General features: G+C 61.6%; 2 protein-coding genes across 2 annotated transcripts; both read left to right on the forward strand.

Moving 5' to 3' along the window:
- Window positions 1-1852: 1852 nt before the first annotated feature.
- Window positions 1853-3373, forward strand: LOC133282740 (fer-1-like protein 5). Its single transcript, XM_061478958.1, has 8 exons — window positions 1853-1963; window positions 2107-2162; window positions 2256-2347; window positions 2430-2538; window positions 2627-2782; window positions 2861-2989; window positions 3069-3131; window positions 3212-3373. The coding sequence occupies exons 1-8, from the start codon at window positions 1879-1881 to the stop codon at window positions 3371-3373; spliced, it is 852 nt and encodes a 283-aa protein (XP_061334942.1). The 5' UTR covers window positions 1853-1878.
- A 53-nt stretch (window positions 3374-3426) lies between these two features.
- Window positions 3427-26927, forward strand: LOC133282741 (myoferlin-like). The gene is given in 42 exon segments (XM_061478959.1): window positions 3427-3564; window positions 3656-3767; window positions 5640-5728; window positions 5807-5875; window positions 5977-6020; window positions 6231-6307; window positions 6385-6473; window positions 6566-6679; window positions 6769-6946; window positions 7013-7137; window positions 7227-7318; window positions 9246-9432; window positions 10378-10533; window positions 11933-12046; window positions 12124-12287; window positions 12383-12497; window positions 12575-12677; window positions 12759-12922; window positions 14286-14462; window positions 15445-15559; window positions 15642-15719; window positions 15796-15977; window positions 16047-16205; window positions 16292-16390; window positions 17065-17214; window positions 17290-17429; window positions 18264-18606; window positions 20217-20348; window positions 20432-20587; window positions 20664-20755; window positions 21233-21403; window positions 21728-21876; window positions 21954-22093; window positions 22600-22688; window positions 22808-22903; window positions 22980-23121; window positions 23212-23311; window positions 25480-25544; window positions 25547-25681; window positions 25763-25872; window positions 26571-26718; window positions 26805-26927. Coding segments are annotated over 42 exon segments (5421 nt in total).
- The last annotated feature ends 520 nt before the right edge of the window (window positions 26928-27447 follow it).

The following is a 27447-nucleotide window of genomic DNA, read 5'->3' on the forward strand; positions in this document are numbered from 1 at the left end:
CACAGGGACATGGGGGCACACAGACATGGGGGCACACAGACATGGGGATACAGGGACATGGGGGCACACAGACATGGGGATACAGTGAAATGGGGATATATGGATACAGGGACATGGGGATACAGGGACATGGAGGCACACAGACATGGGGATACAGGGACATGGGGACATAAGGACATTGGGACACATGGACATGGGGATGCAGTGATATGGGGATGGGGGATACAGCGACACAGAGCCACTGGGACATGGGGACATGGGGTCTGGTGACATGGGCACACACAGGGGGACTTAGTGCTACAGGGACACTGGGACATGGGGTTGTGGTAACATGGGGACATACGGACATGGGGACACAGGGACATGGGGATGTGGTGATACAAGGACATGGCTGCAGTGACATGGAGACACAACAGGTACAGAAATGGGGGCTGTGGTGCCATGGGGACACATGGACACACAGAGCTGGGGACACAGGGGGACAGAGACATCTCTGAACGGGAGAGACATCAATTTGATGGATGGAGCACTCGGTGGATAAAGAACGGGCTGGATGGCCGCACGCAAAGAGTCATGGTCAATGGCTCAGTGTCTGGCTGGAGACCAGGAACGAGTGGGGTCCCTCAGGGATCGGGTTTGGGACCGCTCTTGTTCAACATCTTCATCGCTGCCATGGACAGTGGGATTGAGCGCGCCCTCAGTGAGCTCACCGATGACACCGAGCTGTGTGGTTCGGTTGATACCCTGGAGGGAAGGAATGCCATCCAGAGGGACCTCGACACGCTTGGGAGGTGGGCTGATGCCAACCTCATGGAGTTTAACCATGCCAAGGGCAAGGTCCTGCACCTGGGTGGGAGCAATCCCAGGCACAGCTACAGGTTGGGCAGAGAAGAGATTCAGAGCAGCCCAAGGAGAAGGACTTGGGGGTGTTGGTGGATGAGAAAATGAACATGAGCCGGCTTCAGTGTGCGCTTGCAGCCCAGAAAGCAACCGTGTCCTGGGCTGCATCCAAAGGAGCGTGACCAGCAGGGCGAAGGAGGTGATCCTGCCCCTCTGCTCTGCTCTGGTGAGACCTCACCTGGAGCATTGTGTGCAGTTCTGGGGTCCTCAACATAAAAAGGACATGGAACTGTTGGAGCAAGTCCAGAGGAGGCCACGGGGATGATCAGGGGCTGGAGCACCTCCTGTATGGAGCCAGGCTGAGGAAGTTGGGGCTGTTCAGCCTGGAGAAGAGAAGGCTGCGTGGAGACCTCATAGCAGCTTCCAGTGTCTGAAAGGGGCTACAAGGATGCTGGGGAGGGACTCTTCATCAGGGACTGTAGTGACAGGACAAGGGGTAACGGGTTCAAACTGAAACAGGGGAAGTTTAGATTGGATCTAAGGAGGAAATCCTTTCCTGTTAGGGTGGTGAGGCACTGGAATGGGTTGCCCAGGGAGGTTGTGAATGCTCCATCCCTGGCAGTGTTCAAGGCCAGGTTGGACAGAGCCTTGGGTGCCATGGTTTAGTGTGAGGTGTCCCTGCCCAGGGCAGGGGGTTGGGACTGGATGATCTTAAGGTCCATTCCAACCCTGACTGCTCTGTGATTCCATGATTCTATGGGGACCCCTGGGCATGGTAACCAGTAACACAGGTACACATGGGCATGGGGACACCGGGAGATCAGGACACACAGACACCCATGTGGACACAGCAGGGACATGGGCACTCACAGACCTGGCTGCGCAGCAACACAGGGCTGGAGGTACCCAGCAACCCGTGGTGACACGGGTCATAGCAGCTTGGTGCCACCGGTGCCATTCTGGAACGCATCCCAGCACCATGGTGACAACACCCCGGTGACAGAGCCTGGGTGGCATCGTGGCACTGGGGATGTGGCCATGCTGCGGCTGCTGGTGGCCAATGCCCACATCCCCGGGGCCACCGGCTCCGGGCCTGGGCTACACGTGTCTGCCCGCTTCAGAGGTACCGCTGGGGCCAAGGGGGGAACACCCCGTGGTGGCATCAGCCGTCGGGGTGCATCGGGGTGGCATCATGGTGCCGGCCATCCCTGGGGACAGCACCCATGTCCCCCCCCTTGACGTGCCACCGCCGTGTTCCCCTCCCAGGCGTCCCCAGGAGCACCCGGGTGGTGCCAGAGGAGCACAGCCCCACATGGAATGAGGTGAGGTGACCCCCGGGGGGGGGCATGGTGGCACGGGGATGCTAATGGCACCCCACTGAGCCCTTGTCACATTTGTCCCCCCCCCCACCATAGACACTGGCATGGCCACTGGGTGCGCGTCCCCTGCGCCCCACGGCCAGCCTGAGCCTGCGCCTGCGGCACTGGGGCCTGCCGGCATCCCGGGGGTGAGTAGCACCCATGGGTGGGCACCCTGGGGGGACCATCCGTCGTGTGAGCACCCTCACCTTGTCCCCTCTGTCCCTGCAGGGACCTGGGTGCCGCCACGGTGTCACTGGACCAGTTGGTGGCCAACCCCAAGCTGCCGCTGTCCCTAAGCCAAGTCCCGCTGCTGGACCCCAATGGGCAGCCCACGGGGGTGAGCACCCACCAATGCACCCCCCCTCCCCCAGCAGCACCCCAGGGTGCCACAAGCACGGCCTGGGGTGCCACCCGTCCTTTTGCAGAGCACCATCACCCTTCACTGCTCCTACGTCCCCCACGGCAAGGCTGGAAGTGCCACGGTCCCCGTGCAACGATGGGTGCCACCACCAACAGTGTCACCGGTGCCACCCATGCACCCTCCCAGAAAGCCCCCTGCAGGGAGTAAAGAGGAGTTCCAGGTACGGCACCCATGGGTGCAGTGGTACCCAGAGGTGACATCGCACCCGGCGACCACCGCGTCAGCGCCTGTCCCATAGGTACGGGTGAGGATCATCGAGGGCCACCAGCTCCAGGGCAACAACATCAAGCCGGTGGTGACGGTCTCCATCGGCCAGCACCGCTTCAGGACCAGGATCCGTGTGGGGAACAACCCCTACTACAACGAGGTGACACTGGGGAGGGGACATAGGGACGTGCTGCTGTTCCCTCGCTCCACCCTCACCCCCTTTTTTGCCTGTTTTCCAGGTGTTTTGCCAAAGTTTCCACCAGGCACCGGAGCAGCTGCTGATGGAGCCCATCCGCATCCAGGTCCGGGGTGGGATTGGCGGCACCAAAGGGGATGGGGACACCGGGGTGGCCCTGATGCCGTGTCCCCCCTCCTGTCACAGGTGCTGGACTCCAAAGCCATCCGCTCCAAAGCCATCATCGGCATCTTCCAGGTGAGGACACGACTTGGGAATGGGGCATCCCCCCCCCGGTCCCGGTTCAGCTCTCACCCCTTTGCCATCCCCACAGCTGGACGTCGGCACCGTCTACCACGCACCGGGTAGGTGGGAGGGTTGGGGTGACGGCAGGGTGACACCGAGGTGGCAGCAGGGTGACCATGGGGTCTCCCATCACCCCAGGACACAGCTTGAGCTGGAAGTGGCTGAGCCTGCAGGATCCCCAGCGCCCCGACACCGGCTCCCGCGGGTACCTCCGTGTGAGCATGGCCGTGCTCCGTGCCGGAGAGCCGGTGCTGGTGAGCCCCTCATCCCCCCCAGACACCCCATGGATACGGGGTGGGGTGGGAGGGGGGGGGGATCCCCATTGTCCCATGTCCCCTCCATAAGGAGCAGGAGGAGCCGGAGGGAGACAAGGACGTGGAGGCCAATCTGCTGCAGCCACCGCCGTGCGCTGCCACGCTGCAGCTCCGCATCTACCGCGCTGAGGACCTGCCCCTGGGTGGGTCTGGGGGGGGGCTCTGGGGGTTTGGGTTGGTTTAGGGGAATTTGGGGTGGGTTTGGGGAGGGTTTAGGAGGGGTTTGAGTGGATTTTGCAAGGGTTTTGGCGTTGGTTTTGGATGGGTTTGGGGCGGGTTTTGGGAAGGGTTTGGAGATGGGTTTGGGTGGGTTTTGCATGAGTTTTGGGGGGGTTTTGGGTGGGTTTTGGGAAGGGTTTGGAGATGGGTTTGGGTGGGTTTGGTTGGGTTTTGCATGAGTTTTGGGGGGGGTTTGGGAAGGGTTTGGAGATGGGTTTGGGTGGGTTTTGCATGAGTTTTGGGTGGGTTTTGGGTGGGTTTTGGGAAGGGTTTGGAGATGGGTTTGGGTGGGTTTGGGTGGGTTTTGCATGAGTTTTGGGGGGGTTTTGGGGGGTTTGGGGGGGGTTGGATTGATTTTGGGTTGGGTTTGGGAGGGTTTTGAGTGTGTTTTGGGGGGGTTGGGGGAGTGGATTGATTTTGGGTGAGTTTTGGGAGGGTTTTGAGTGGGTTTTGGGGGGGTTTGGATTGATTTTGGGTGAGTTTTGGGAGGGTTTTGAGTGGGTTTTGGGAGGGTTTGGATTGATTTTGGGTGAGATTTGGGAGGGTTTTGAGTGGGTTTTGGGAGGGTTTGGATTGATTTTGGGTGAGTTTTGGGAGGGTTTTGAGTGGGTTTTGGGAGGGTTTGGATTGATTTTGGGTGAGATTTGGGAGGGTTTTGAGTGGGTTTTGGGGGGGTTTGGATTGATTTTGGGTGAGTTTTGGGAGGGTTTTGAGTGGGTTTTGGGAGGGTTTGGATTGATTTTGGGTGAGTTTTGGGAGGGTTTTGAGTGGGTTTTGGGAGGGTTTGGATTGATTTTGGGTGAGTTTTGGGAGGGTTTTGAGTGGGTTTTGGGGGGGTTTGGATTGATTTTGGGTGAGTTTTGGGAGGGTTTTGAGTGGGTTTTGGGAGGGTTTTGGTTGGTTTTGGTGGGTTTTGGGTGAGTTTTGGGTGGGTTTGGGGTTGGTTTTTTGGGGGGATTGGGTTGGTTTGGGGGGGTTGGTTGGTTTGGGGTTGGTTTCAGGTTGGTTTTGGGTTGGTTTGGGGAGGTTGGATTGGTTTGGGGGGGTCGGGTTGGTTTTGGGTTGGTTGGGGGAGGTTGGATTGGTTTGGGGGGGTCGGGTTGGTTTTGGGTTGGTTTTGGGGGGGTTGGATTGGTTTGGGGGAGGTCGGGTTGGTTTTGGGTTGGTTTGGGGGGGGTTGGATTGGTTTGGGGGGGTCGGGTTGGTTTTGGGTTGGTTTGGGGGGTTTGGATTGGTTTGGGGGGGTCGGGTTGGTTTTGGGCTGGTTTGGGGGGGGTTGGATTGGTTTGGGGGGGTCGGGTTGGTTTTGGGGGGGTTGGATTGGTTTGGGGGGGTCAGGTTGGTTTTGGGGGGGTTGGATTGGTTTGGGCCGGTCGGGTTGGTTTTGGGTTGGTTTGGGGGGGTTGGATTGGTTTGGGCCGGTCGGGTTGGTTTCGGGGGGGTTGGATTGGTTTGGGGGGGTCGGGTTGGTTTTGGGTTGGTTTGGGGGGGTTGGATTGGTTTGGGGGTTCGGGTTGGTTTTGGGTTGGTTGGGGGAGGTTGGATTGGTTTGGGGGGTTCGGGTTGGTTTTGGGTTGGTTTTGGGGGTGTTCTGGTTGGTTTTGGGCTCATTTTGTGTTAGTTTTGGGTTGGTTTGGGGGGAGTTGGATTGGTTTGGGGGTTCGGGTTGGTTTTGGGTTGGTTTTGGGGGTGTTCTGGTTGGTTTTGGGCTCATTTGGGGTTAGTTTTGGGTTGGTTTTGGGGGAGTTGGATCTCGAGCACCCCCCCATTGCCAACCTCTCCCCATCCCGGCGCAGCGGAGCCGGCCCTGCAGTGCCTCCCGTCGGTCGGAGGCAAGAGGAGCTTCGTGGCGGCTGCGGTGCGGGCCGGCTTTGCGGGCAGGACGGTGGGTGCGGAGCCATGGGGTTGGGGGGGGGGGAGGCCCGATGCCGCGGTGAGGGGCTCATAGCTCTGACCAACGCAGCTCTGCACCCGAGTGATGCCCCCAGGCCCCAGCCCGGTGTGGAACGAGGTCTTCTTCTTCCCACTGCGGGTGAGGTTCCTCCCCCCCAAAAGGTACCCCAAAAAGTGGGGGGCACCCCCATTTCAACACCCCCCGCCCCCCACCCACCCTGCTTTTGTGTCTTTCCAAAGCTGCCCCCCATCTGTGATGAGATCCAGTTGGCCATCCTCAGTGGGTAAGTGGGGGAACCTCTGCTTTTGGGGCACCCCCCTGGCTTTGGAGTATTCCCCCATTTTAGGGGGACCCCCCCAATTTTAGGGGAACCCCATTTTCTGGGGCATCTCCTTGGCTTTTGAGCACCTCCCCAGGTTTGGGGGACCCCCTTTTTGGGGGGAACCCCCTATTGATGGGGGAACCCCCCATCCCTTTCATTGCCCACCCATAGGCCCCGCAGCAGCAAGGTCCTGGGCACCGCAACCCTTCACCTCTCCCACATCTCCTCTGCCGGTGCTGAGCTTGAAGGTGAGCAGGGTGCACCCTTGGGGGGGGTCCCCAGCACCCAACCCCCCCCCTTTTAAACCCCCCTTTTTCACCCCTAGAGGGGACCCCCGGCTTCTTACCCTGCTTCGGACCCTGCTTCCTCCCCTTCTATGGTCCCCGGGCGGATGCTGCCAGGACATCCAGCACTGTGAGCATTGGCAGGGTGGGGACAGCACCCATTTTGGGGGGGGGGGGACACGACACACGCAACACCCAGCCACCCCCACCCTTATTTTACAGGACACCAACGTGGCTTATCGGGGCCGGGTGCTGCTGGAGCTCAGCACCCATATGGAGACCCCAGATGGGCACCAGCGCGGCACTATTAACTCAGAGGACATCATCCGGGTGCAGGTGGGTGATGCCATCCCCGGGGTCTTTCTGCTTTATTTTGAAGGGAATTTGACCATTTGGGGCTATTTTTCCCCTTTTTTCTGCCCCAGTCTCACTTACCCCGCCACCGGTTCGGGCTCTGCGGGGTCTTCTACTCGGCCACCATGGTACCAGCGGGTCCTGAGCTCCTGCGCTTCGAGCTCAGCCTGGGCAACCACGGGGACACGGGCGATGTCACCTGCAAGCCGGCCGCCTCCGTCACCCCGCACGGGTGTCCCGTCTTTGATGGTGAGCAGGATGCTGGGTGCGATGGGAAGTGCATCCCATGGGATGCTCAACGCCCTCTGGATGCAGGCAACCGCTACCATTACCTGCCGTGGTACGGGGACAAGCCGGTGGCGGCCGTCACCTCGGCTTGGGAGGATGCTGCTCACCGTTGGGATGCCCTAAACCTCCTGCGTTCCGTGTGCCAGCGGCTGGTGAGCACCCATGGGTGATGGGGGGGGGGGGGGTGACCCCCATCTCCACGCATACACATTGGGAATGGTTATGGGGGGAATCCCGACAGGAGAAGAACGTGGTGGAGCTCCGGAGAGCCCCTGGGGACCCCGAGGGGGACATCGGCAGGAGGCTGCTGAGGGAGCTGGCGCAGGACTGCAGGTTAATAGGGGGACATGGGGGTCACAAAGAGGGGGGGACACCCCTGTTTGGGGTGGGGAGAGGGGGTATTTGGGGGGAGGAATGGGGTGTATGGGGGGATCCCCTGTTTGGGATGGGGAAATGGGGTATTTGGGGGGGGAATGGGGTGTATGGGAGGATCCCCCTGTTTGGGATGGGGAGAGGGGGTATTTGGGGGGAGGAATGGGGTGTATGGGGGGTTCTCCTGTTTGGGATGGGGAGATGGGGTATTTGGGGGGGGAATGGGGTGTATGGGGGGGATCCCCCTCTTTGGGATGGGGAAATGGGGTATTGGGGGGAGGAATGGGGTGTATGGGGGGATCCCCCTGTTTGGGATGGGGAAATGGGGTATTTGGGGGGAGGAATGGGGTGTATGGGAGGATCCCCCTGTTTGGGATGGGGAGAGGGGGTATTTGGGGGGAGGAATGGGGTGTATGGGAGGATCCCCCTGTTTGGGATGGGGAGAGGGGGTATTTGGGGGGAGGAATGGGGTGTATGGGGGGTTCCCCTGTTTGGGATGGGGAGATGGGGTATTTGGGGGGGGAATGGGGTGTATGGGGGGGATCCCCCTCTTTGGGATGGGGAAATGGGGTATTGGGGGGAGGAATGGGGTGTATGGGGGGATCCCCCTGTTTGGGATGGGGAGATGGGGTATTTGGGGGGAGGAATGGGGTGTATGGGGGGTTCCCCTGTTTGGGATGGGGAGATGGGGTATTTGGGGGGAGGAATGGGGTGTATGGGGGGATCCCCCTGTTTGGGATGGGGAGATGGGGTATTTGGGGGGAGGAATGGGGTGTATGGGGGGAAAATGAGGAATTTAGGGGATGATGGGACATCAGGGGTAAAAATGGGACAACAGAGGGGAAAATTGGGTTTTTTTGGGGGAAATGGGAATTTGGGGGGGAAATGAGGAATTCTGGAGGACAACGGGGCAATGGAGGGGAAATAGGGGATTTGGGGAAGGAAAATGGGGTATTTGAGGGGAAAATGAGGTCTTGGAAGGAAAAATGAGGCATTTTTGAGGACAATGGGATCTTGAGGGTAAAAATGGGACATGTGGGGGGGAATGGGACAATGGAAGGGAAAATTGGGTATGGGGTGGGGGAAAAGGGGGCATTTGGGGTGGAAACAGCGAAACTGGGATGAAAGCGGGATTTGGGGAGGAAATGGGGCATTTGGGAAGGAAATGGGACACTTGAGAGGAAATAGGGGATTTGGGAGGGAAATGGGGCATTTGGGGGGACAACAGGACTCTTTGTGGGGTGTGAATTGCATTTTGAGGAGGAAATGGGGCATTTTGGGGGTGGAATTGAGCATTTTTAAAGGAAAACAGGGCAACTGGAGGGGAAAGGTGGGCATTTGGGGAAGGAGCTGTGTTCTGAGGGGGAAATGAGGCAGTGAACTGTATTTTGGGGGAGAAAAGGGGTATTTTAGGGGCAGAAACTCTATTTTGAGGGGGAAACAGGAGTTTTGGGGGTAGGAAAGAAGCATTTGGGGGGGAAGAGGGCAACTGGAGTGGAAAACAGGGCATTTTGGGGGCAAACCGTGGTATTTTGGGGGTTGGAAATGTATTTTGAGGGGGAAACAAAGAGTTTATGGGGGAAAGAGCGCAACTGGAGTGGAAAAATGGGCATTTTGGGGGCAAAACGGGGTATTTTGGGGGTCAGAAATGTATTTTGAGGGGGAAACAAAGAGTTTATGGGGGAAAGAGCGCAACTGGAGTGGAAAACTGGGCATTCTGGGAGTAAAGTGGGGGATTTGTGAGTGACAACTCTATTTTGAAGGGGAACTGGGGTATTTTGGGGGGCAGGAGCTGTATTTTGGAGAGGTGGAAATGAAGCGGTTTTGGGGTGAAACGGGGCATTTTTGGACCGAACCGGGGTGCTTTGGGCTGGGGATGTGTTCGCAGGCGGGTGCTGCCGCTGCTGGAGGCTCAGCCCACCCCGACACCGCTGGACACCCATCTCCGTGCCGCGCGGCTCCACTTGCTGCGGCGCATGGCGGCGGCGGCGGCGATGCCCCCGCGGGCCGGATGGGCCACGCTGCTGCCCATGGCCGAGGCCTGGCTGCGGAGCATGGGAGCGCTGGTTGTGGAGGTGAGGATAAGGGGGCAGATGGGGCTCATCGCTGTGATGAGCTGTGGTTGGTCTCATCCTGCTGCAATGGCTGTGGAGGTGAGGATATGGGGGGAGATGGGGCTCATCGCTGTGATGAGCTGTGGCCGGTCTCATCCTGCTGCAATGGCTGTGGAGGTGAGGATATGGGGGCAGATGGGGCTCATCGCTGTGATGAGCTGTGGTTGGTCTCATCCTGCTGCAATGGCTGTGGAGGTGAGGATATGGGGGCAGATGGGGCTCATCGCTGTGATGAGCTGTGGTTGGTCTCATCCTGCTGCAATGGCTGTGGAAGTGAGGATAAGGGGGCAGATGGGGCTCATCACTGTGATGAACCGTGGCCGGTCTCATCCTGCTGCAATGGTTGTGGAGGTGAGGATATGGGGGGGAGATGGGGCTCATCGCTGTGATGAGCTGTGGTTGGTCTCATCCTGCTGCAATGGCTGTGGAAGGGAAGATAGGGGAGGAGATGGGGCTCATTGCTGTGATGAACCGTGGCCGGTCTCATCCTGCTGCAATGGCTGTGGAGGTGAGGATAAGGGGGGGAGATGGGGCTCATCGCTGTGATGAGCTGTGGCCGGTCTCATCCTGCTGCAATGGCTGTGGAGGTGAGGATATGGGGGGAGATGGGGCTCATCGCTGTGATGAGCTGTGGCCGGTCTCATCCTGCTGCAATGGCTGTGGAGGTGAGGATATGGGGGCAGATGGGGCTCATCGCTGTGATGAGCTGTGGTTGGTCTCATCCTGCTGCAATGGTTGTGGAGGTGAGGATATGGGGGGGAGATGGGGCTCATCGCTGTGATGAGCTGTGGTTGGTCTCATCCTGCTGCAATGGCTGTGGAGGTGAGGATATGGGGGCAGATGGGGCTCATCGCTGTGATGAGCTGTGGTTGGTCTCAGCCCGCCACTGTGTCTCGGTCCCCGCAGCCGCAGGCCGCAGTCCCCGACGTGCTGCTGTGGATGCTGCGGGGCGAGCGGCGCGTGGCCTGTGCCCGCATCCCCGCACCTGACATCATGTTCTCCCGGAGCGGCCCCGGCGCCTGCGGCAGGTTCTGCGGGAGGCTCCGGACGCTCTTCCTGATGGTAGGAACCCCATGGCCCCTCTGTGTCCTGTGCGTCCCCTCCACCTCCCCTTTGTGTCCTGTCCATGCCCTCTCCATATCCCCCCCGTGTTCCTTCCATGTCTGCTCCATGTCCCCTCTGTGCTCTTCTATATCCCTTCCATGTCTCCTCTGCTCCCCTCCTGGTTCCCTCTCTATGTCACCTCCATGTCCCTTCTGTTCTCCTCCATGTCCCCTTTCTAGACACTCTCCATGTCCCTGCCACATCCTCTTCCTTTCTGCTCCATGTCCCTTCTGCATCCCCTCTATATCTTCTCCATGTCCCCTCCATATCTACTCCATGTCCCCTTTGTGCCCCAACATAGCCCCTTCATGTTCCTTCTGTTCCACTCCATGTCTCCTCTCTATGTCCCCTTTGTGCCCCAACATAGCCCCTTCATGTTCCTTCTGTTCCACTCCATGTCTCCTCACGATGTCCCCTTTGTGCCCCAATATAGCCCCTTCATGTTCCTTCTGTTCCACTCCATGTCTCCTCACGATGTCCCCTTTGTGCCCCAATATAGCCCCTTCATGTTCCTTCTGTTCCACTCCATGTCTCCTCTCTATGTCCCCTTTGTGCCCCAATATAGCCCCTTCATGTTCCTTCTGTTCCACTCCATGTCTCCTCACGATGTCCCCTTTGTGCCCCAACATAGCCCCTTCATGTTCCTTCTGTTCCACTCCATGTCTCCTCTCTATGTCCCCTTCCACATCCCCTCCATGTCTGCTCCATGTCCCTTCTGTGTCCCCTCTATATCTTCTCCATGTCCCCTCCATATCTACTCCATGTCCCCTTTGTGCCCCAATATAGCCCCTTCATGTTCCTTCTGTTCCACTCCATGTCTCCTCTCTATGTCCCCTTTGTGCCCCAATATAGCCCCTTCATGTTCCTTCTGTTCCACTCCATGTCTCCTCTCTATGTCCCCTTTGTGCCCCAATATAGCCCCTTCATGTTCCTTCTGTTCCACTCCATGTCTCCTCTCTATGTCCCCTTCCACATCCCCTCCATGTCTGCTCCATGTCCCTTCTGTGTCCCCTCTATATCTTCTCCATGTCCCCTCCATATCTACTCCATGTCCCCTTTGTGCCCCAATATAGCCCCTTCATGTTCCTTCTGTTCCACTCCATGTCTCCTCTCTATGTCCCCTTCCACATCCCCTCCATGTCTGCTCCATGTCCCATCCGTGTCCCCTCTACATCTTCCCCATGTCCCCTGTGTCCGCTCAATATCCCCCCATGTCCCCTCTGTATCCCTCCCTATCCCCTCCACATCCCCTTTTTGACCCCTCTATGTCCCTTTAGACCTTCTCCACAGCCCCCCCCCCCCCCCCCGCCATGTCCCCCCCATGCCCCCCTGCCCTCACCCGCCCCATGGTGCGCAGGGCTCCGGGGACATCCGTGCCCAGCTCCGGCTGCGGCTGTGGCTGGGGCCGGTGGCCGACAGCGGGGACCTGCCCCGGCTCATCGAGGGCTCCCTGCGCATCTACGCCGAGACCGTGAGTGCCGGTGGGACACCCCCCCCCCCGCCCCAGGGTACCCCCAGAGCCCCTCACCCCTTCTCCCCCCTCCCCAGTACGAGAACCAGACCAAGCTGTTGGGCAAGTGGGGGCCCCGCGGGCTCCCGGGCTCCCCGTGCTTCTCCGACGGCGCGGGCAGAGCCGAGCTCCCTCGGCACCGCATCCGGCCCCCCAGGGGCTGGCGCTGGGATGGACCCTGGAGCGTGGAGCCCCAGCGCCGGTGAGGCCATGGGCGGGTGGTGACACCCGGGGGGGCCTTGAGCGAGGGTGATGCCACCACCGTTGTCCCCTTGTGGCCCCCCCCCCCCGCCCCAGGCTGCTGCTGGACACGGAGACCAACATGGGCGAGGTGCTGGAGGAGGTCTACGAGAACGAGAGCCGGGGGCCTGGTGGGGACTGGGGACCCGCCACCGTGGCCAGCACCGATGCTGTGAGTGGGGGCCAGCGTGGGGCCAGCAGGGGGGTGACACGAGTGCGTGAGGGCTCAGGTCCCGCTTGGCTTCGCAGAGCGGTGAGGAGGTGCCCCCCAAGGAGGAGGTGCTGTGTCCCCAAGGATGGCACGTCACCGACGGCTGGAGGGTGGATGTGATGGGGGCCGTGGATGAGGCTGGTGAGTGGTGGTGACCCCATAGGGCACCGTGGGGTGGGGGGGTGGTGGTGATGGTGGTGATGGTGACACCGGGTGCCACAGGTTGGGAGTACGGAGCGAGCGTGGCCCCCAGCAGCCCCCCGGCAGCATGGCACCCCACAGAGAAGACCTACCACACACACCGGCGCCGGCGCTGGCTGCGCACCCGCCGCAGGGACCCCGGCGCACAGGAACCGGAGCAGGATATGGCCACCTTTCTGCAGCTGGTCCGGGCTATGGGGACAGGGACAGGGATGCGGTGGTGGGGATGGGGGTGGCAGGGACAGGGGGGAGAGGGATGGGGAGGCGGGATGGGGGTGACATGAACTGGAGTGGCAGGGATGGGCATAACAGGGATGTGGTGGCAGGGATGAGGGTGGCAGGGTGGGGATGAAAGGGGTGAGGGGACAGGGATGAGGGTAGCACAATGGGGATAACAGGGATGTGGTGGCAGGGATGAGGGTGGCAGGGTGGGGATGACAGGGATAGGGGGCACAGGGATGGAGGTGGCACAATGGGGATAACAAGGATGTGGTGGCAGGGTGGGGATGACAGGGATGAGGGGACTGGGATGGAGGTGGCACCATGGGGATAACAGGGATGTGGTGGCAGGGATGAGGGTGGCAGGGTGGGGATGACAGGGATAGGGGGACTGGGGTGGAGGTGGCGCAATGGGGATAACAGGGATGTGGTGGCAGGGATGAGGGTGGCAGGGTGGGGATGACAGGGATAGGGGGCACAGGGATGGAGGTGGCGCAATGGGGGTAACAGGGATGTGATAGGGATGAGGGTGGCAGGGTGGGGATGACAGGGATGAGGGGACAGGGATGAGGGTAGCACGATGGGGATAACAGGGATGTGGTGGCAGGGATGAGGGTGGCAAGGTGGAGATGACAGGGATAGGGGGACTGGGATGGAGGTGGCACAATGGGGATAACAGGGATGTGGTGGCAGGGATGAAGGTGGCAGGGTGGGGATGACAGGGATGAGGGGACAGGGATGAGGGTAGCACGATGGGGATAACAGGGATGTGGTGGCAGGGATGAGGGTGGCAAGGTGGAGATGACAGGGATAGGGGGACTGGGATGGAGGTGGCACAATGGGGATAACAGGGATGTGGTGGCAGGGATGAAGGTGGCAGGGTGGGGATGACAGGGGTGAGGGGACTGGGATGGAGGTGGCACAATGGGGATAACTGGGATGGAGGTGGCACAATGGGGATAACAGGGATGTGGTGGCAGGGATGAGGGTGGCAGGGTGGGGATGACAGGGACAGGAGGGACAGGGATGGAGGTGGCACAGTGGGGATAACAGGGATGTGGTGGCAGGGATGAGGGTGGCAGGGTGGGGATGACAGGGACAGGAGGGACAGGGATGGAGGTGGCACAGTGGGGATAACAGGGATGTGGTGGCAGCGACACGGTAGCAGGACTGGGTGGCAGGACCATGCCTTCACCTACCCACCAGTGCAATGGTGTGAGCATCCCTGTACAACCCCTTGTGCCTGTTGTCCCCCTGCTACGCTGTCCCCATGCCACCCTGTCCCCATACAACGCTGTCCTCCTGCTCCCCGTGCCCGTGTCCCCACAGCACAGAACCGAGTCTGCAGCCGGCTCCGAGGCTTGGGAATACGGATCCTTATGGAGCAGCCGCTTCCACCTGCAGCCGCGGGCGGGCGACGTTTGCCGGCGGCGCTGCTGGCACCGGCACATGGTGCCCGAGCAGCCCCCGCCCGTGGCGCCCCTCTTCCTCCTCGAGGGGTCCCCGGTACGGGACAGGGCACGGGGGGGAGAGCTGGGGGCCAGGGGGTGGAGGGATGGGGGGCCAGGGATGAAGGGATGGAGGATGGGATGGGGGAGGCAGGGACAGAGGCATGGAGGGATGGAGGGAGGGATGAAGGGACAGAGGGATGGAAGGATGGAGGAACAAATAGATGGAGGCATGGAAGGATGGAGAAACAAACGGAAGGATGGAATGATGCAGGGACAGGGATGAAGAAGGGGTGGAGGGGCAGAGGGATCGAAGGATGGATGAGGGAGAGAGACAGAAGGATGGAGGGATGGTGGGGAGGGAGGGAGGAATGTAGGAGGGAGGGATGGAGGGACAAAGAGATTAAGGGGTGGAAGGACAGAGAGATGGAGAGATGGGGGGATGGAGGGAGGGACAAAAGGATGGAGGGATGGATGTGGGATGCAGGGACAGAGGGATGGAGGGATGGATGTGGGATGCAGGGACAGAGGGATGGAGGGATGGATGTGGGATGCAGGGACAGAGGGATGGAGGGATGGATGTGGGATGCAGGGACAGAGGGATGGAGGAATGGATGTGGGATGCAGGGACAGAGGGATGGAGGGATGGATGTGGGATGCAGGGACAGAGGGATGGAGGAATGGATGTGGGATGCAGGGACAGAGGGATGGAGGGATGGATGGGGGATGCAGGGACAGAGGGATGGAGGGATGGATAAGGGATGCAGGGACAGAGGGATGGAGGGATGGATGGGGGATGCAGGGACAGAGGGATGGAGGGATGGATAAGGGATGCAGGGACAGAGGGATGGAGGGATGGATGTGGGATGCAGGGACAGAGGGATGGATAAGGGATGCAGGGGCACAGGGATGGAGTGGCGTGGAGACGGAGCAATCCTGGGGCAACAGGACATGGGGCAGCGGGATGCGGGTCTGGGTGCCAGCAGGTCCATAGGGACCCGCACCCCACATCCCACCCCACACCCTGCATCCCGCCGCAGGGCACGGAGGACACGGCCGGGGAGGAGGAGCCGGCTGCAGAGAAGCGGAGGACATGGGGCTTGCTCCAGCCCGCCCCGAAGCAGCCGCTGCCCCTCATCCTCTGCACCTTCCAGCGTGAGCCCCGGGGGCACGGGGGGGGACCGGGACACCCCCGGGGGGGTCTCAGGCCCCTCTGCCAGCTCCTGCTCTCCCACAGGTCCCAACTTCTTCCAGCTCCGCTGCTACATCTTCCAGGCGCTGGAGCTGTCGCCCCGCGGCACCAAGTCCACTGCAGGTGGGACCCCCCCCATCCCCTGGTGCCCAGCCCGGGGGGGGGCACCCATGGTGCTGATGGTGTCTCTGTCACCCAGACCCCGTCGCCCACGTCTCCTTCGTGTACGTCAGTCAGAGCACACGGGTGCTGCTCCGCACCCTGGACCCGCTTTGGGACCAGACGCTGCTTTTCCACCGGGTGCTGCTCTATGGGGACCCCCGGGGTGTCCAGGATGATCCCCCCGCTGTGGTGGTGGAGGTGTTCGACCAGGATGGAGGGGTATGGTACCCATGGTTGGGGGGCACCCATGGGTGGAAGGAGAACCCATGCCCAAGCGATGCCTTGCAGGGTGCTGGTGATTTCCTGGGGAGGAGCGTGTGCACCCCAGATGTTTGGCTGGATGTGGGGCGCCGGAGGCCCCCCCGGCTCCAGCGTCACCCGCTGCGGGGCTCCGGAGGACCCGCTGGGGAGCTGTTGGCTGCTTTTGAGCTGCTGCAAGACACCGAGGTGAGGGGCTGCAGGGGGTGGTTTGGGGGGGGAAGGCACCCAGGTGATGGGTCCCATCGTCATCGTGGTGTCCCCACCCCCGGCAGGATGGGGCCCTGGCGCAGGTCAGCTCCCCCCCTTGGAGGCAGGGGGTCTTCAGTGTCCCTATGGGTGTGCGGCCACTCCTGAGGCCGGTGGCATTGGAGGTGAGAGACAGGGACAGGGATGAGGAAGGGGATGGGATGGGGTCAAGGGTGGCTGGGAATAAGGACACGGATTGGTACAGGGTTGAAGACAGGATGGAGAAGGTCTGGGATGGGGAATAGGGTGGGAACAAGATAGGAAAAGGGACAGTGATGGGATGGGGAATGGGATGGGAACAGGGATGCAGGTAAAATGAGGATGTGGTTCAAGATGGTGATTGGAAGTAGAACAGGCTGGGGACAGGAACAGGATGAAGGTTGTGGGGCAGGGAACAAGGACAGGGATGAAGGCAGGATGGACAAGGTCTGGGATGGGGAATGGGGTGGGAACAGGGATGGGGAAAGGGATGAGGAAGGAGATGGGGATAAGGACAGGGAGAGGGATGGGGAGAGGGCTGGCTGGGGACAGGACATGGGTTGGAACAGGGATGAAGACAGGATGGACAACGTCTGGGATGGGGAATGGGGTGGGAACAGGGATGTGGACAGGAACGGGACAGGGATGGGGACAGAGATGAAGGTCCTGGGGATGGGGACAAGGACAGCGATGAAGCCAGGGCCTGGTACAGAGGGATGAAGACAAGAGAAGGATGGGGCCGGGGCAGGCACAAGGGATGGGGCCGGTACCCGCGGTGCCGGGGGGGTGACAGCGCCGGTGTCGTCCCCCCCTTCCCCAGGTGCTGGCGTGGGGACTGCGGGGGCTGCGCGGGAGCGTGCGGGCTCCCAGCCTGGAGGTGCAGTGCGGGGGCCGGGTGCTGCGGACCCCCCCCATCGCCGACCCCGCCTCCAACCCCAACTTCCCCATCAACGCCTTCCTGCTGGTCCTGGTGAGCGCGGCGGGGGGAGCCCCGCACGCCCGGCGCTGCCGCGGGCACCGGGGCTGACGCTGAGCCTGCCCGCAGACGCTGCCCCTGGAGGAGGAGCTGATGCCGCCCGTGCGGCTGCGGGTGCTGGACGTGCGGGACTTCGGGTACCGGCCCGAGGTGGGGCAGACGTGTGTGCGGGGGCTGGGGCAGCACCGCGGGCGGCCCCCCTGCCCCCGGCACGGCTCCGGTACGGCTCCTGCCCTGCCCCAGCCCACCCCATTCCCATCCCTGCCCTGCCCTGTCCCATCCGCACCAACCCGTCCCCACCTCATCCCATGGCTCCTGTATGGCTCTGCACAGCCCTACTGCCTCCCTCTCCAGTCCTATTCCATCCATCCATCCCATCCCACTTCGTCCCATCCCATCCATCCCATCCCACTTCGTCCCATCCCATCCATCCCGACCCATCCGCCCTACCGCATCCCATCCCATCCACCACATCATGTCGCATCCCTCCCGACCCATCCATCCTACCGCATCCCATCCCATCCACCACATCCATCCCACCACATCATGTCCCATCCATCCCAACCCATCCATCCTACCGCATCCCATCCCATCCCATCCACCACATCCATCCCACCACATCACATCCCATCCTACCGCGTCCCATCTATCACCCCCCATCCCATTCCATCCCATTTCATGCCATCCATCCCATCCACCACATCCATCCCACATCACATCCCATCCCCCCCCATCCCATCTATCACCCCCCATCCCATTCAATCCCATTCCATGCCATCCATCCATCCCAACCCATTCCATTCCATCCCATCCATCCCATTCCACGCCATCCATCCCGTCCCATTCTACTCCATCCAACCCATCCATTCTATTCCAGCCCATCCATCCCATTCCATCCCATCCTACTCCATCCAACACATCCATCCTCTCCCACCCTATCCCTGCCCCATCCCAGTCATCACATCCATCCCACCCCATCCTGCCCCATCCCTGCTCCATGCTCCCACCTCCGGGATGGTTATTCACCTCTCTGCTCCCCACAGCCGCTCCTCGGGGCAGGATAAATTGGGTGAGTCCCTGGATCCATGGCACCCCTGGACACCGGGGGCCCATCCCCGTGCCTCAGTTTCCCTGAGCAACCCCCTTTGCTGCTGCAGCTGCTGCCCGGGATCATCAGCAAGACGAAGGCTGAGGACAAGGTGGGCACAGGGATGGGGACACCGGGGACACCGGGGACACCCTGTCCCTGTCCCCACCTCACCCCGCTTCCCGCAGGCAGAGGAGGAGGGTGAAGGGGAGGAGGAGGATGACTGGTGGAGCAAGTTCTATGCGGCCATGGGGGACAAGGCAAAGAGCCGGCGGGGGACAAGCAGGGACAGCCTGAAGGTGGGGCAGAGCCAGGGCGCTGGAGTGGCGTGGGGATGGGGATGGGGATAGGGATAGGGATGGAGATGGGGTGGGATGGGATGGGAAAGGGGTGGTTGAGGACAAGGACACAGATGGGGAGAGGGATGAAGATCTGGTAAGGATGAAGTGAGGGATGGGAACAGGATGAAGAGGGCAGTGATATGCTTGGGACAGGACCGGGATGGGGACAAGGTCAGGGATAGAGATTGAGATGGGAACAGGATGAAGAGGGCAGTGATATGCTTGGGACAGGACAGGGATGGGAACAAGTTCAGGGATAGAGATTGAGATGGGAACAGGCTGGGGACAGGGACAGGGTTGAAGATGAGATGAGAACAAGGACAGGGATGAATGTGGGACGGGGACAAGGATGAAGAAGGGGATGGGATGGGATGGGGTGGGGTGGGGTGGGATGAAGCACCAAAATGGGGCTGGAAACAGGAAGAGGGCAGGAATGAGACGGAGGATGGGGATGAGGATGGGAATGGGGATGAGGTTAAGGATGGGGATGTGGATGGGGATTTGGACAGGAATGGGGACAAGGATGAGGATGGGAATGGGGCATAAGGATGAAGATGGGAATGGGGACAGGGATGAGAATGGAGATGGGGATGAGGATGGGGATGGGGATGAGGATGGGAATGGGTATGAGGTTAAGGATGGGGATGTGGACGGGAATGGGGACAAGGATGAGGATGGGAATGGGGATGTGGACAGGAATGGGGACGAGGATGGGAATGGGGGATAAGAATGAGGATGGGAATGGGGACAGGGATGAAAATGGGGCTGGGGATAAGGATGGGGATGAAGATGGGAATGGGGATGGGGATGAGGATGGGAATGGGGATGGGGATGAGGATGGGAATGGGGATGGGGATGAGGACGGGAATGGGGATGATGGTGGGGATGTGGATGGGGACGGGAATGTGGATGGGGATGAGGACGGGAATGGGGATGGGGATGAGGATGGGAATGGAGACAGGGATGAGAAAGGGGACGGGGATGAGGATGGGAATGGGAATGGGGATGGGGATGGGAATGGGAATGAGGATGCGAATGGGGATGACGGTGGGGATGTGGATGGGGACAGGAATGGGAATGGGGATGGTGATGGGAATGGGGATGAGGATGGGAATGGGGATGAGGATGGGAATGGGGATGACGGTGGGAATGGGGATGAGGATGGAAATGAGAATGGGAATGAGGATGGGGATAGGGATGGGGATGGGAATGGGGATGACAGTGGGGATGTGGATGGGGACAGGAATAGGAATGGGGATGGGAATGGGGATGCTGGTGGGAATGGGGATTAGAATGGGAATGGGGATGAGGATGGGAATGGGGATGGGGTTGGGAATGGGGATGAGGATGGGGATGGGGTTGGGGTTGGGAATGGGGATGAGGATGGGAATGGGGATGCGAATGGGGATGGGGATGGGGATTAGAATGGGAATGGGGATGAGGATGGGAATGGAAATGGGGATGGGGTTGGGAATGGGGATGAGGATGGGAATGAAAATGGGGATGAGGATGGGGATGGGGATGCGAATGGGGATGGGGATGGGGACGAGGACAGTCCCGGCCCCCAGATCTACAGCTGCGAGCTGGAGGCGGTGCCGGAGTTCGAGGGGCTGCAGGATTTCTGCCGCTCCTTCCCTCTGTTCCCGCCGGGAGCACCCGCGGCGGGGGGGGAGGACCCGCAGCCGGTGGCCGAGTTCAAGGTGGGTGCGAGCCCCCCCGCCCTGCAAAGGGCCCCGGTGCCGGGCCCGGGGCACCCCGCGGTGCTACGGCCGGCGGCTCCCAGGGGCTCTTCCACGTGTACCCCCTGCCCGAGGACCCCGCGGAGCCGCCGCCGCCGCGCCGCTTCCAGGACCTGCCCCCCAGCCAGCCCCAGCGCTGCCTCGTGAGGGTCTACGTGGTGCGGGCCTTCGACCTCCCCCCCCGCGACAGGAACGGGCTGGTACGGGCACCCCTAGGCGCTGGGATGGACCCCCCCGTTCCCCCCATGCCGCCCTGAGCATCCCCTCCTGCTGCAGTGTGACCCCTACGTCCGTGTGTCACTGGGAGCCGAGACGCTGGGGCAGCGGGACCAGTACGTGCCCAACACCCTGGAGCCCGTGTTTGGGAGGTACGGATGGGGTGGGTGGCATCGGGCTGGGGGCACTGGCAATGAGAGGAGGTGCCCAAGGGGGGTGTTGGCCCCCATCCCCATGTCTCTGTGTCAGTTTGTCCCAGGTCCCCATGTCACTGCGTCGCCGTGCCACCACGTCCCCATTCCCCATCCCAGAAGGTGCTTGATTACTCTGCCATCAGGTCTCCATTCCCCATGCTCGTGGGTCCGTGCCATCAAGTCCCATTCCCCACACCAGCGGGTCCCCATGCCATCAGATCCCCATTCCCTATGCTGGTGGGTCCATGCGCCACCAGGTCTCCATTCCCCACACCTTCAGGTCCTCATTGCCCCATTGCCCATGCTGGAAGGTGTCCCTGCCACCAAGTCCTCATGCAACCAAGTCCCTGTGCCAGCAGTCCCCATTCCCACATGTCCCCAGTCCCCGTGCCAGTGGGTGCCAGCCCCAGCACTGGTTGTCACCCCCACTGCCAGGCTGTTCGAGCTGATGGGCACCATCCCACTGGAGAAGGACCTGCGGGTCTCACTGCTGGACTATGACCTGGTGCCACCGGACCAGGAGATCGGCACCACCACCATCGACCTGGAGAACCGGCTCCTCTCCCGCTTCCGCGCCCACTGTGGGCTGCCCGCACTCTACTGCACGTGGGTGACACATCAGGAGGATGGACCCGGGGCTGGAATGGGCATGAGGGGAGATTGGGATGGGATCTTGGGCAGCTCTTCCCTTGTCATTGGTGGGACACTGGAATGGGTTGAATGGAGAAGCTGTGGCTGCCCCATCGCTGGCAGCGTTCAAGGCCAGGTTGGAGCAAGCTGCTCCAGTGGAAGGTGTCCCTGCCCATGTCCCTGCTTCCAACCCAACCCATTCCATGGTTCTATGATGAGGATGGGAACAAGGGGGTGAAGCTGTGGTGGGAACCCGCACAAGCTGAGGGGTGACTCTGCATTGCCCCATTGTCCCCACAGCGCCGGCCCCGGGTGCTGGAGGGACCAGCTCCCCCCCAGCCAGACACTGGAGCACTTCGCCCGCACCCAGGGGCTGCCGGCACCCGAGTTCAACGCCGAGGGCACCGCGGTCACCTTTGGGGACCACAGATTCCTCCTCAGCCACTTCGGTGGGTGCTGGGGCCGGGGGGGGGGGGGGGGGGGCAGGGGGCTGGACCCTGCCCTTGGTGACGGCTGCACCCTGCAGAGAGCGGCCCCCCCCAGCACCAGCACCCTGGGGTGCCCCGCGAGCGCCTGGCCCTGCACGTGCTCCGCGCCTGCCACCTCGTCCCCGAGCACCTCGAGACGCGCACCCTGTACAGCAGCACCCAGCCCGGGCTGGAGCAGGTGGGGAGGGGGTGATGGAGACCATTGGGGTGTCAGGGAGGGACACCGGGGTGATGGGGCCTTGGGGTGCAAGGGGGTGACAGGGGGATGATGGGGTCCTCATGGTGATGGGGCCTTGGGTATAAGAGGATGTCAAGAGGACAACATGGGGTGATGGGGAGTATAAGGGATGCCAGGGAGACAATGGAGACCTTGGGGTATAAGGGGATGCTAGGGGTACAATAGGGAACCTTAGGGTGATGGGGACCCCGTGGCAGGGAGGGATGCTGGGAGGGGTTAATGGAGACATGACAGGGACCCTGGGGTGATGGGGACAGTGGGGTGATGAGCACATGGCCAGGGTGGCACCCTGGGGACATCGGGGTGACAGGGAGCCCAGTGCAGGGGGGGATGCCAACGGGATGGTGCGGGGGGGGGGGGGGGGGGGGGTGACAGAAGACCCCAGGGCACCCAGGGGTGCTGCGGACACCCTGGGCTGCCGCTCCCAGCCCCCTCACTGTGTGCAGGGCAAGGTGCAGATGTGGGTCGATGTGTTCCCCATCAACCTCGGCCCCCCGGGCCCCCCCGTCGACATCACCCCCCACAAGCCGCAGAGGTGAGAGGACCCCGCTCTCTTCCAATGCCCCATGGACGGTCCGGGCCCACGCCACGGGGGGGTTGGTGACAGTGACACCTCCTTGTCCCTGTCGTCGTGTCCCGTCCCCCCCCCTCCAGGTACGAGCTGCGCTGCGTGGTCTGGAACACGCGGGACGTGGAGCCGGGGGACACGAACCTCCTGGGGCAGCACATGAGCGATATCTACATCACGGGGTGAGGCGAGGGCCGCGGCGGGGACGGGCCGAGAGGGGCTGGGAGCCGGGGTGAACCGAGCGCCCTGTGCCCGCAGGTGGCTGGCGGGGCTGGAGGAGCAGCGGCAGAGCACGGACGTGCATTACCGCTCGCTGGACGGGGCCGGAGCCTTCAACTGGCGCTTCGTGTTCCCCTTCGAGTACCTGGCGGCCGAGCAGCGCTGCGTGCTGCCCGCCAGGGTGAGGAGCGGAACGGGAAGCCGGGAGGGGACGGGACGGGACGGGGACACCTCGTGTGACCCCTTCCTCTGTGCACCCCTGCTGCCACAGAAGCATTTCTGGAGCCTGGATGAGACGGTGCAGAAGGTGCCCCCGAAGCTCATCCTGCAGGTGTGGGACAACGACAAGTTCTCGGCTGATGATTTTCTAGGTGAGAGCCGGCTCCTGCCCCCCTGCTTCCTGGGGATGCCCACGGGGGATGGGGAGCACCTACAAGTGGTGGGGAGCATCCACAAGTGATGGGGAGCACCTACGAGTGGTGGGGAGCATCTATGGGTAAGGAAGAGCACCTACAAGTGGTGAGGAGCATCCACAAGTGATGGGGAGCACCTACAAGTGGTGGGGAGCATCCACAAGTGGTGGGGAGCATCCACAAGTGATGGGGAGCATCCACAAGTGATGGGGAGCACCTACAAGTGGTGGGGAGCACCTACAAGTGGTGGGGAGCATCCACAAGTGGTGGGGAGGGAGCACCTACAAGTGGTTGGGGAGCAGCCACAAGTGGTGGGAAGCACCTACAAGTGGTGGGGAGCATCCACAAGTGGTGGGGAGCATCCACAAGTGGTGGGGAGGGAGCACCTACAAGTGGTTGGGGAGCAGCCACAAGTGGTGGGAAGCACCTACAAGTGGTGGGGAGCACCTACAAGTAATGGGGAGCACGCACAAGTGGTGGGGAGCATCCACAAGTAATGGGGAGCACCTACAAGTGGTGGGGAGCACCTACAAGTGGTGGGGAGGGAGCACCTACAAGTGGTGGGGAGCACCCACAAGTGATGGGGAGCACCTACAAGTGGTGGGGAGCACCCACAAGTGATGGGGAGCACCTATAAGTGGTAGGGAGCACCCACAAGTGATGGGGAGCACCCACAAGTGGTGGGGAGCACCTACAAGTGGTAGGGAGCATCCACAAGTGATGGGGAGCACCCACGGGTAATGGGGAGCACCTATCAGTGGTGGGGAGCATCCACAAGGTTCTAGGAGCATCCAAACATGACAGAGAGCACCCACAAGTGATAAGGAGCACCCATGGGTGATGGGAGCACCCAGTAGTGATGGGGAGCATCCACGAGTGAAGGGCAGCACCCGCAAGTGATGAGGAGCATATATAAGTGAGGGGCAGCACCCACAGGGGATGGCAGCACCCACAACTGATAAGAAGCACCCGCTAGTGATGGGGAGCATCCATAAGTGAGGGGCAGCACCCACAGGGGATGGCAGCACCCACTAGTGATGGGAGCACCCACAACTGATAGGAAGCACCCGCTAGTGATGGGGAGCATCCATAAGTGAGGGGCAGCACCCACAGGGGATGGCAGCACCCACTAGTGATGGGAGCACCCACAACTGATAGGAAGCACCCGCTAGTGATGGGGAGCATCCATAAGTGAGGGGCAGCACCCACAGGGGATGGCAGTAGTGAGGGGCAGCACCCACAACTGATGGGAAGCACTACTGATGGGGAGCATCCATAAGTGAGGGGCAGCACCCACAGGGGGTGGCAGCACCCACTAGTGATGGGAGCACCCACAACTGATAAGAAGCACCCGCTAGTGATGGGGAGCATCCATAAGTGAGGGGCAGCACCCCACGGGGGATGGCAGTAGTGATGGGAGCACCCACAACTGATGGGAAGCACTACTGATGGGGAGCATCCATAAGTGAAGGGCAGCACCTACAGGGGATAGCAGCACCCACTAGTGACGGGAGCACCCACAACTGATGGGAAGCACCCACTAATGATGAGGAGCACCCATAGGTGAAGGGCAGCACCCCCGGGTGATGGCAGCACCCACAACTGATAGGAAGCACTCACTAGTGATGAGGAGCATCCACAACTAATGGCAGCACCCATGGGTGATGGGAGCACCCACAACTGATAGGAAGCACCCACTAACGATGGGGAGCACCCATAGGTGAAGGGCAGCACCCATGGGTGACGGCAGCACCCACAACTGATAGGAAACACCCACTAACGATGGGGAGCACCCATAGGTGAAGGGCAGCACCCATGGGTGATGGGAGCACCCACAACTGATAGGAAGCACCCACTAACGATGGGGAGCACCCATAGGTGAAGGGCAGCACCCATGGGTGATGGGAGCACCCACAACTGATAGGAAGACCCACAACTGATAGGAAGCACCCACTAACGATGAGGAGCACCCATAGGTGAAGGGCAGCACCCATGGGTGACGGGAGCACCCACAACTGATAGGAAGCACCCACTAACGATGGGGAGCACCCATAGGTGAAGGGCAGCACCCATGGGTGACGGCAGCACCCCCACTGAGCAGCCGCCCTCCCTCTCCGTGCCCCCAGGAGTGCTGGAGCTGGACCTGACGCGGCTGCCCCGGCCCGCGCTGCACCCCCGGACCTGCTCCCTGCCGGGCACCCCCCGGAGGCGCTGGCCCTGGCCCTGGGGGGGCCGCGGACCCCCCCTTGCGTGTCCCTGTTCCGGCAGCGGCAGGCCCGGGGCTGGTGGCCCTGCGTGGCGAGCAGCGGCGGCGAGCGGCGGCTCTCGGTGAGTGCGGGGCCATGGGCTCGGAGCCTGCGGCCGCAGCTCCCCCCGCCCCACACAAACCCCCCCCCTCCATCACCGCAGGGGAAGCTGGAGCTGAGCCTGGAGCTGCTCACGGCGAAGGAGGCGGAGGAGCGGCCGGCAGGGAGAGCCCGGCAGGAGCCCAACATGTACCCAACGCTGCCGCCGCCAGTGTGAGTGCTGCGGGGAGCGAACGGCTTCAGGGTCACCCGCTCCAACCCTTACCCAGCACTGCCACGGCCACCACTGACCCATGGCACTGAGGGAGTGTGAGCACTGCAGGGACGGTGACTGCAGCCCTGCCCTGGGCAGCCTGTTCCAATGCCTGAGCACCCTCTGGGGCAGGAATTGTTCCTCAGCTCCATCTAAACCTGCCCTGGGGCAGCTTGAGGCCGTTTCCTCTTGTCCCATCCCTTGTTCCTTGGGAGCAGAGCCCAGCCCCTCCTGGCTCCATCCTCCTCTCAGGCAGTTGGAGGGAGCCATCAGGTTCCCCCTGAGCCTTCTCTTCTCCATCTGACCCCCCCCAGGTCCCTCAGCCCTTCCCCATCACCCTTGTGCTCCAGGCCCTGCTCCAGCCCCATTGCCCTTCTCTGCCCCCCCTCCAGCCCCTCAATGTCTCTGTTGTAGTGAGGGGCCCAGAGCTGAACACAGGATTTGAGGTGCAGCCTCACCAGTGCCCAGTGCAGGGGCGCAATCCCTGCCCTGGCCCTGCTGCCGCACTGGTGCTGCTCCGGGCCAGGATGCTGGGGGCTGCCTGGGCACAAGCTGCTCGTGCTCAGCTCCATCACTCAGCACCCCCAGCTCCTTCCCCACGAGCAGCTCTCCCCAAGCCATGCATTGCAGGGGGTGTCTGAGCCGGGTGTCCCCGCAGGCGGCCCGACTGGTCCTTCCTGTGGGTGCAGGCGCCGCTGCGCACCCTGCGCCATGGGCTGTGGCGGCAGCACCGCGGCTGCATCAGCCTGAGCCTGGCACTGCTGCTGCTCTTTGCGCTGCTCCTCACCTTCGTCTACGCCGCGCCGGTGAGCACAGGAGGCTCAGCCACCCCCTTACCCCCATCACCATCCATTGAGTCCCCCCCCCGAGCTCCTTTTGTGTCTCCCCACAGGGTTATTTGGCCATGAAGCTGGTAAACCCATTCCAGGGCTTGCACATCGGTGGTGAGGGCGGCATCGGCAAGCACCGTGCAGCGGGTGCTGAGCACCACAAGGGTGCTGCTCACAAACCCTGATGTGCCACCCCGGGATGGCAGCATCGGTGTCACCTCTTCAATAAAGCCACATGCAGCAAGGGGCAAAGCAGCGTCCCCAGGACATTGGGGGAGAAAAGGAGCTGCTCCAGCTTGGGGAGCGCAATGGCACTGGGGTGCAACCCCAACTTGCTATGGCACCCAACAGCAGGGCTGTGGGGAGAGAACGCTGCATGCAAGGGACAGGGGGGTGACATCAGCCCATTGTGTTATTGACCTCAAAGCTCCTCCAGCTCCAACCCCTGCCACGGGCAGGGACCCCTTCCACTGGAGCAGCTTGCTCCAAGCCCCTGTGTCCAACCTGGCCTTGAGCACTGCCAGGGATGGGGCAGCCACAGCTTCTCTGGGCACCCTGTGCCAGCGCCTCAGCACCCTCCCAGGGAAGAGCTTCTGCCTAAGAGCTCATCTCAGTCTCCCCTCTGGCAGGTTCAAGCCATTCCCCTTGGCCTGTCCCTACATCCCTTGTCCCAAGCCCCTCTCCAGCTTTCCTGCAGCCCCTTCA

The sequence above is a fragment of the Pezoporus flaviventris genome, unplaced genomic scaffold (assembly GCF_033815535.1).
Source record: "Pezoporus flaviventris isolate CSIRO_AGI_PZ_B2104156 unplaced genomic scaffold, CSIRO_AGI_Pfla_v1 ptg000138l, whole genome shotgun sequence".
NCBI classification, from domain to species: Eukaryota; Metazoa; Chordata; class Aves; order Psittaciformes; family Psittacidae; genus Pezoporus; species Pezoporus flaviventris.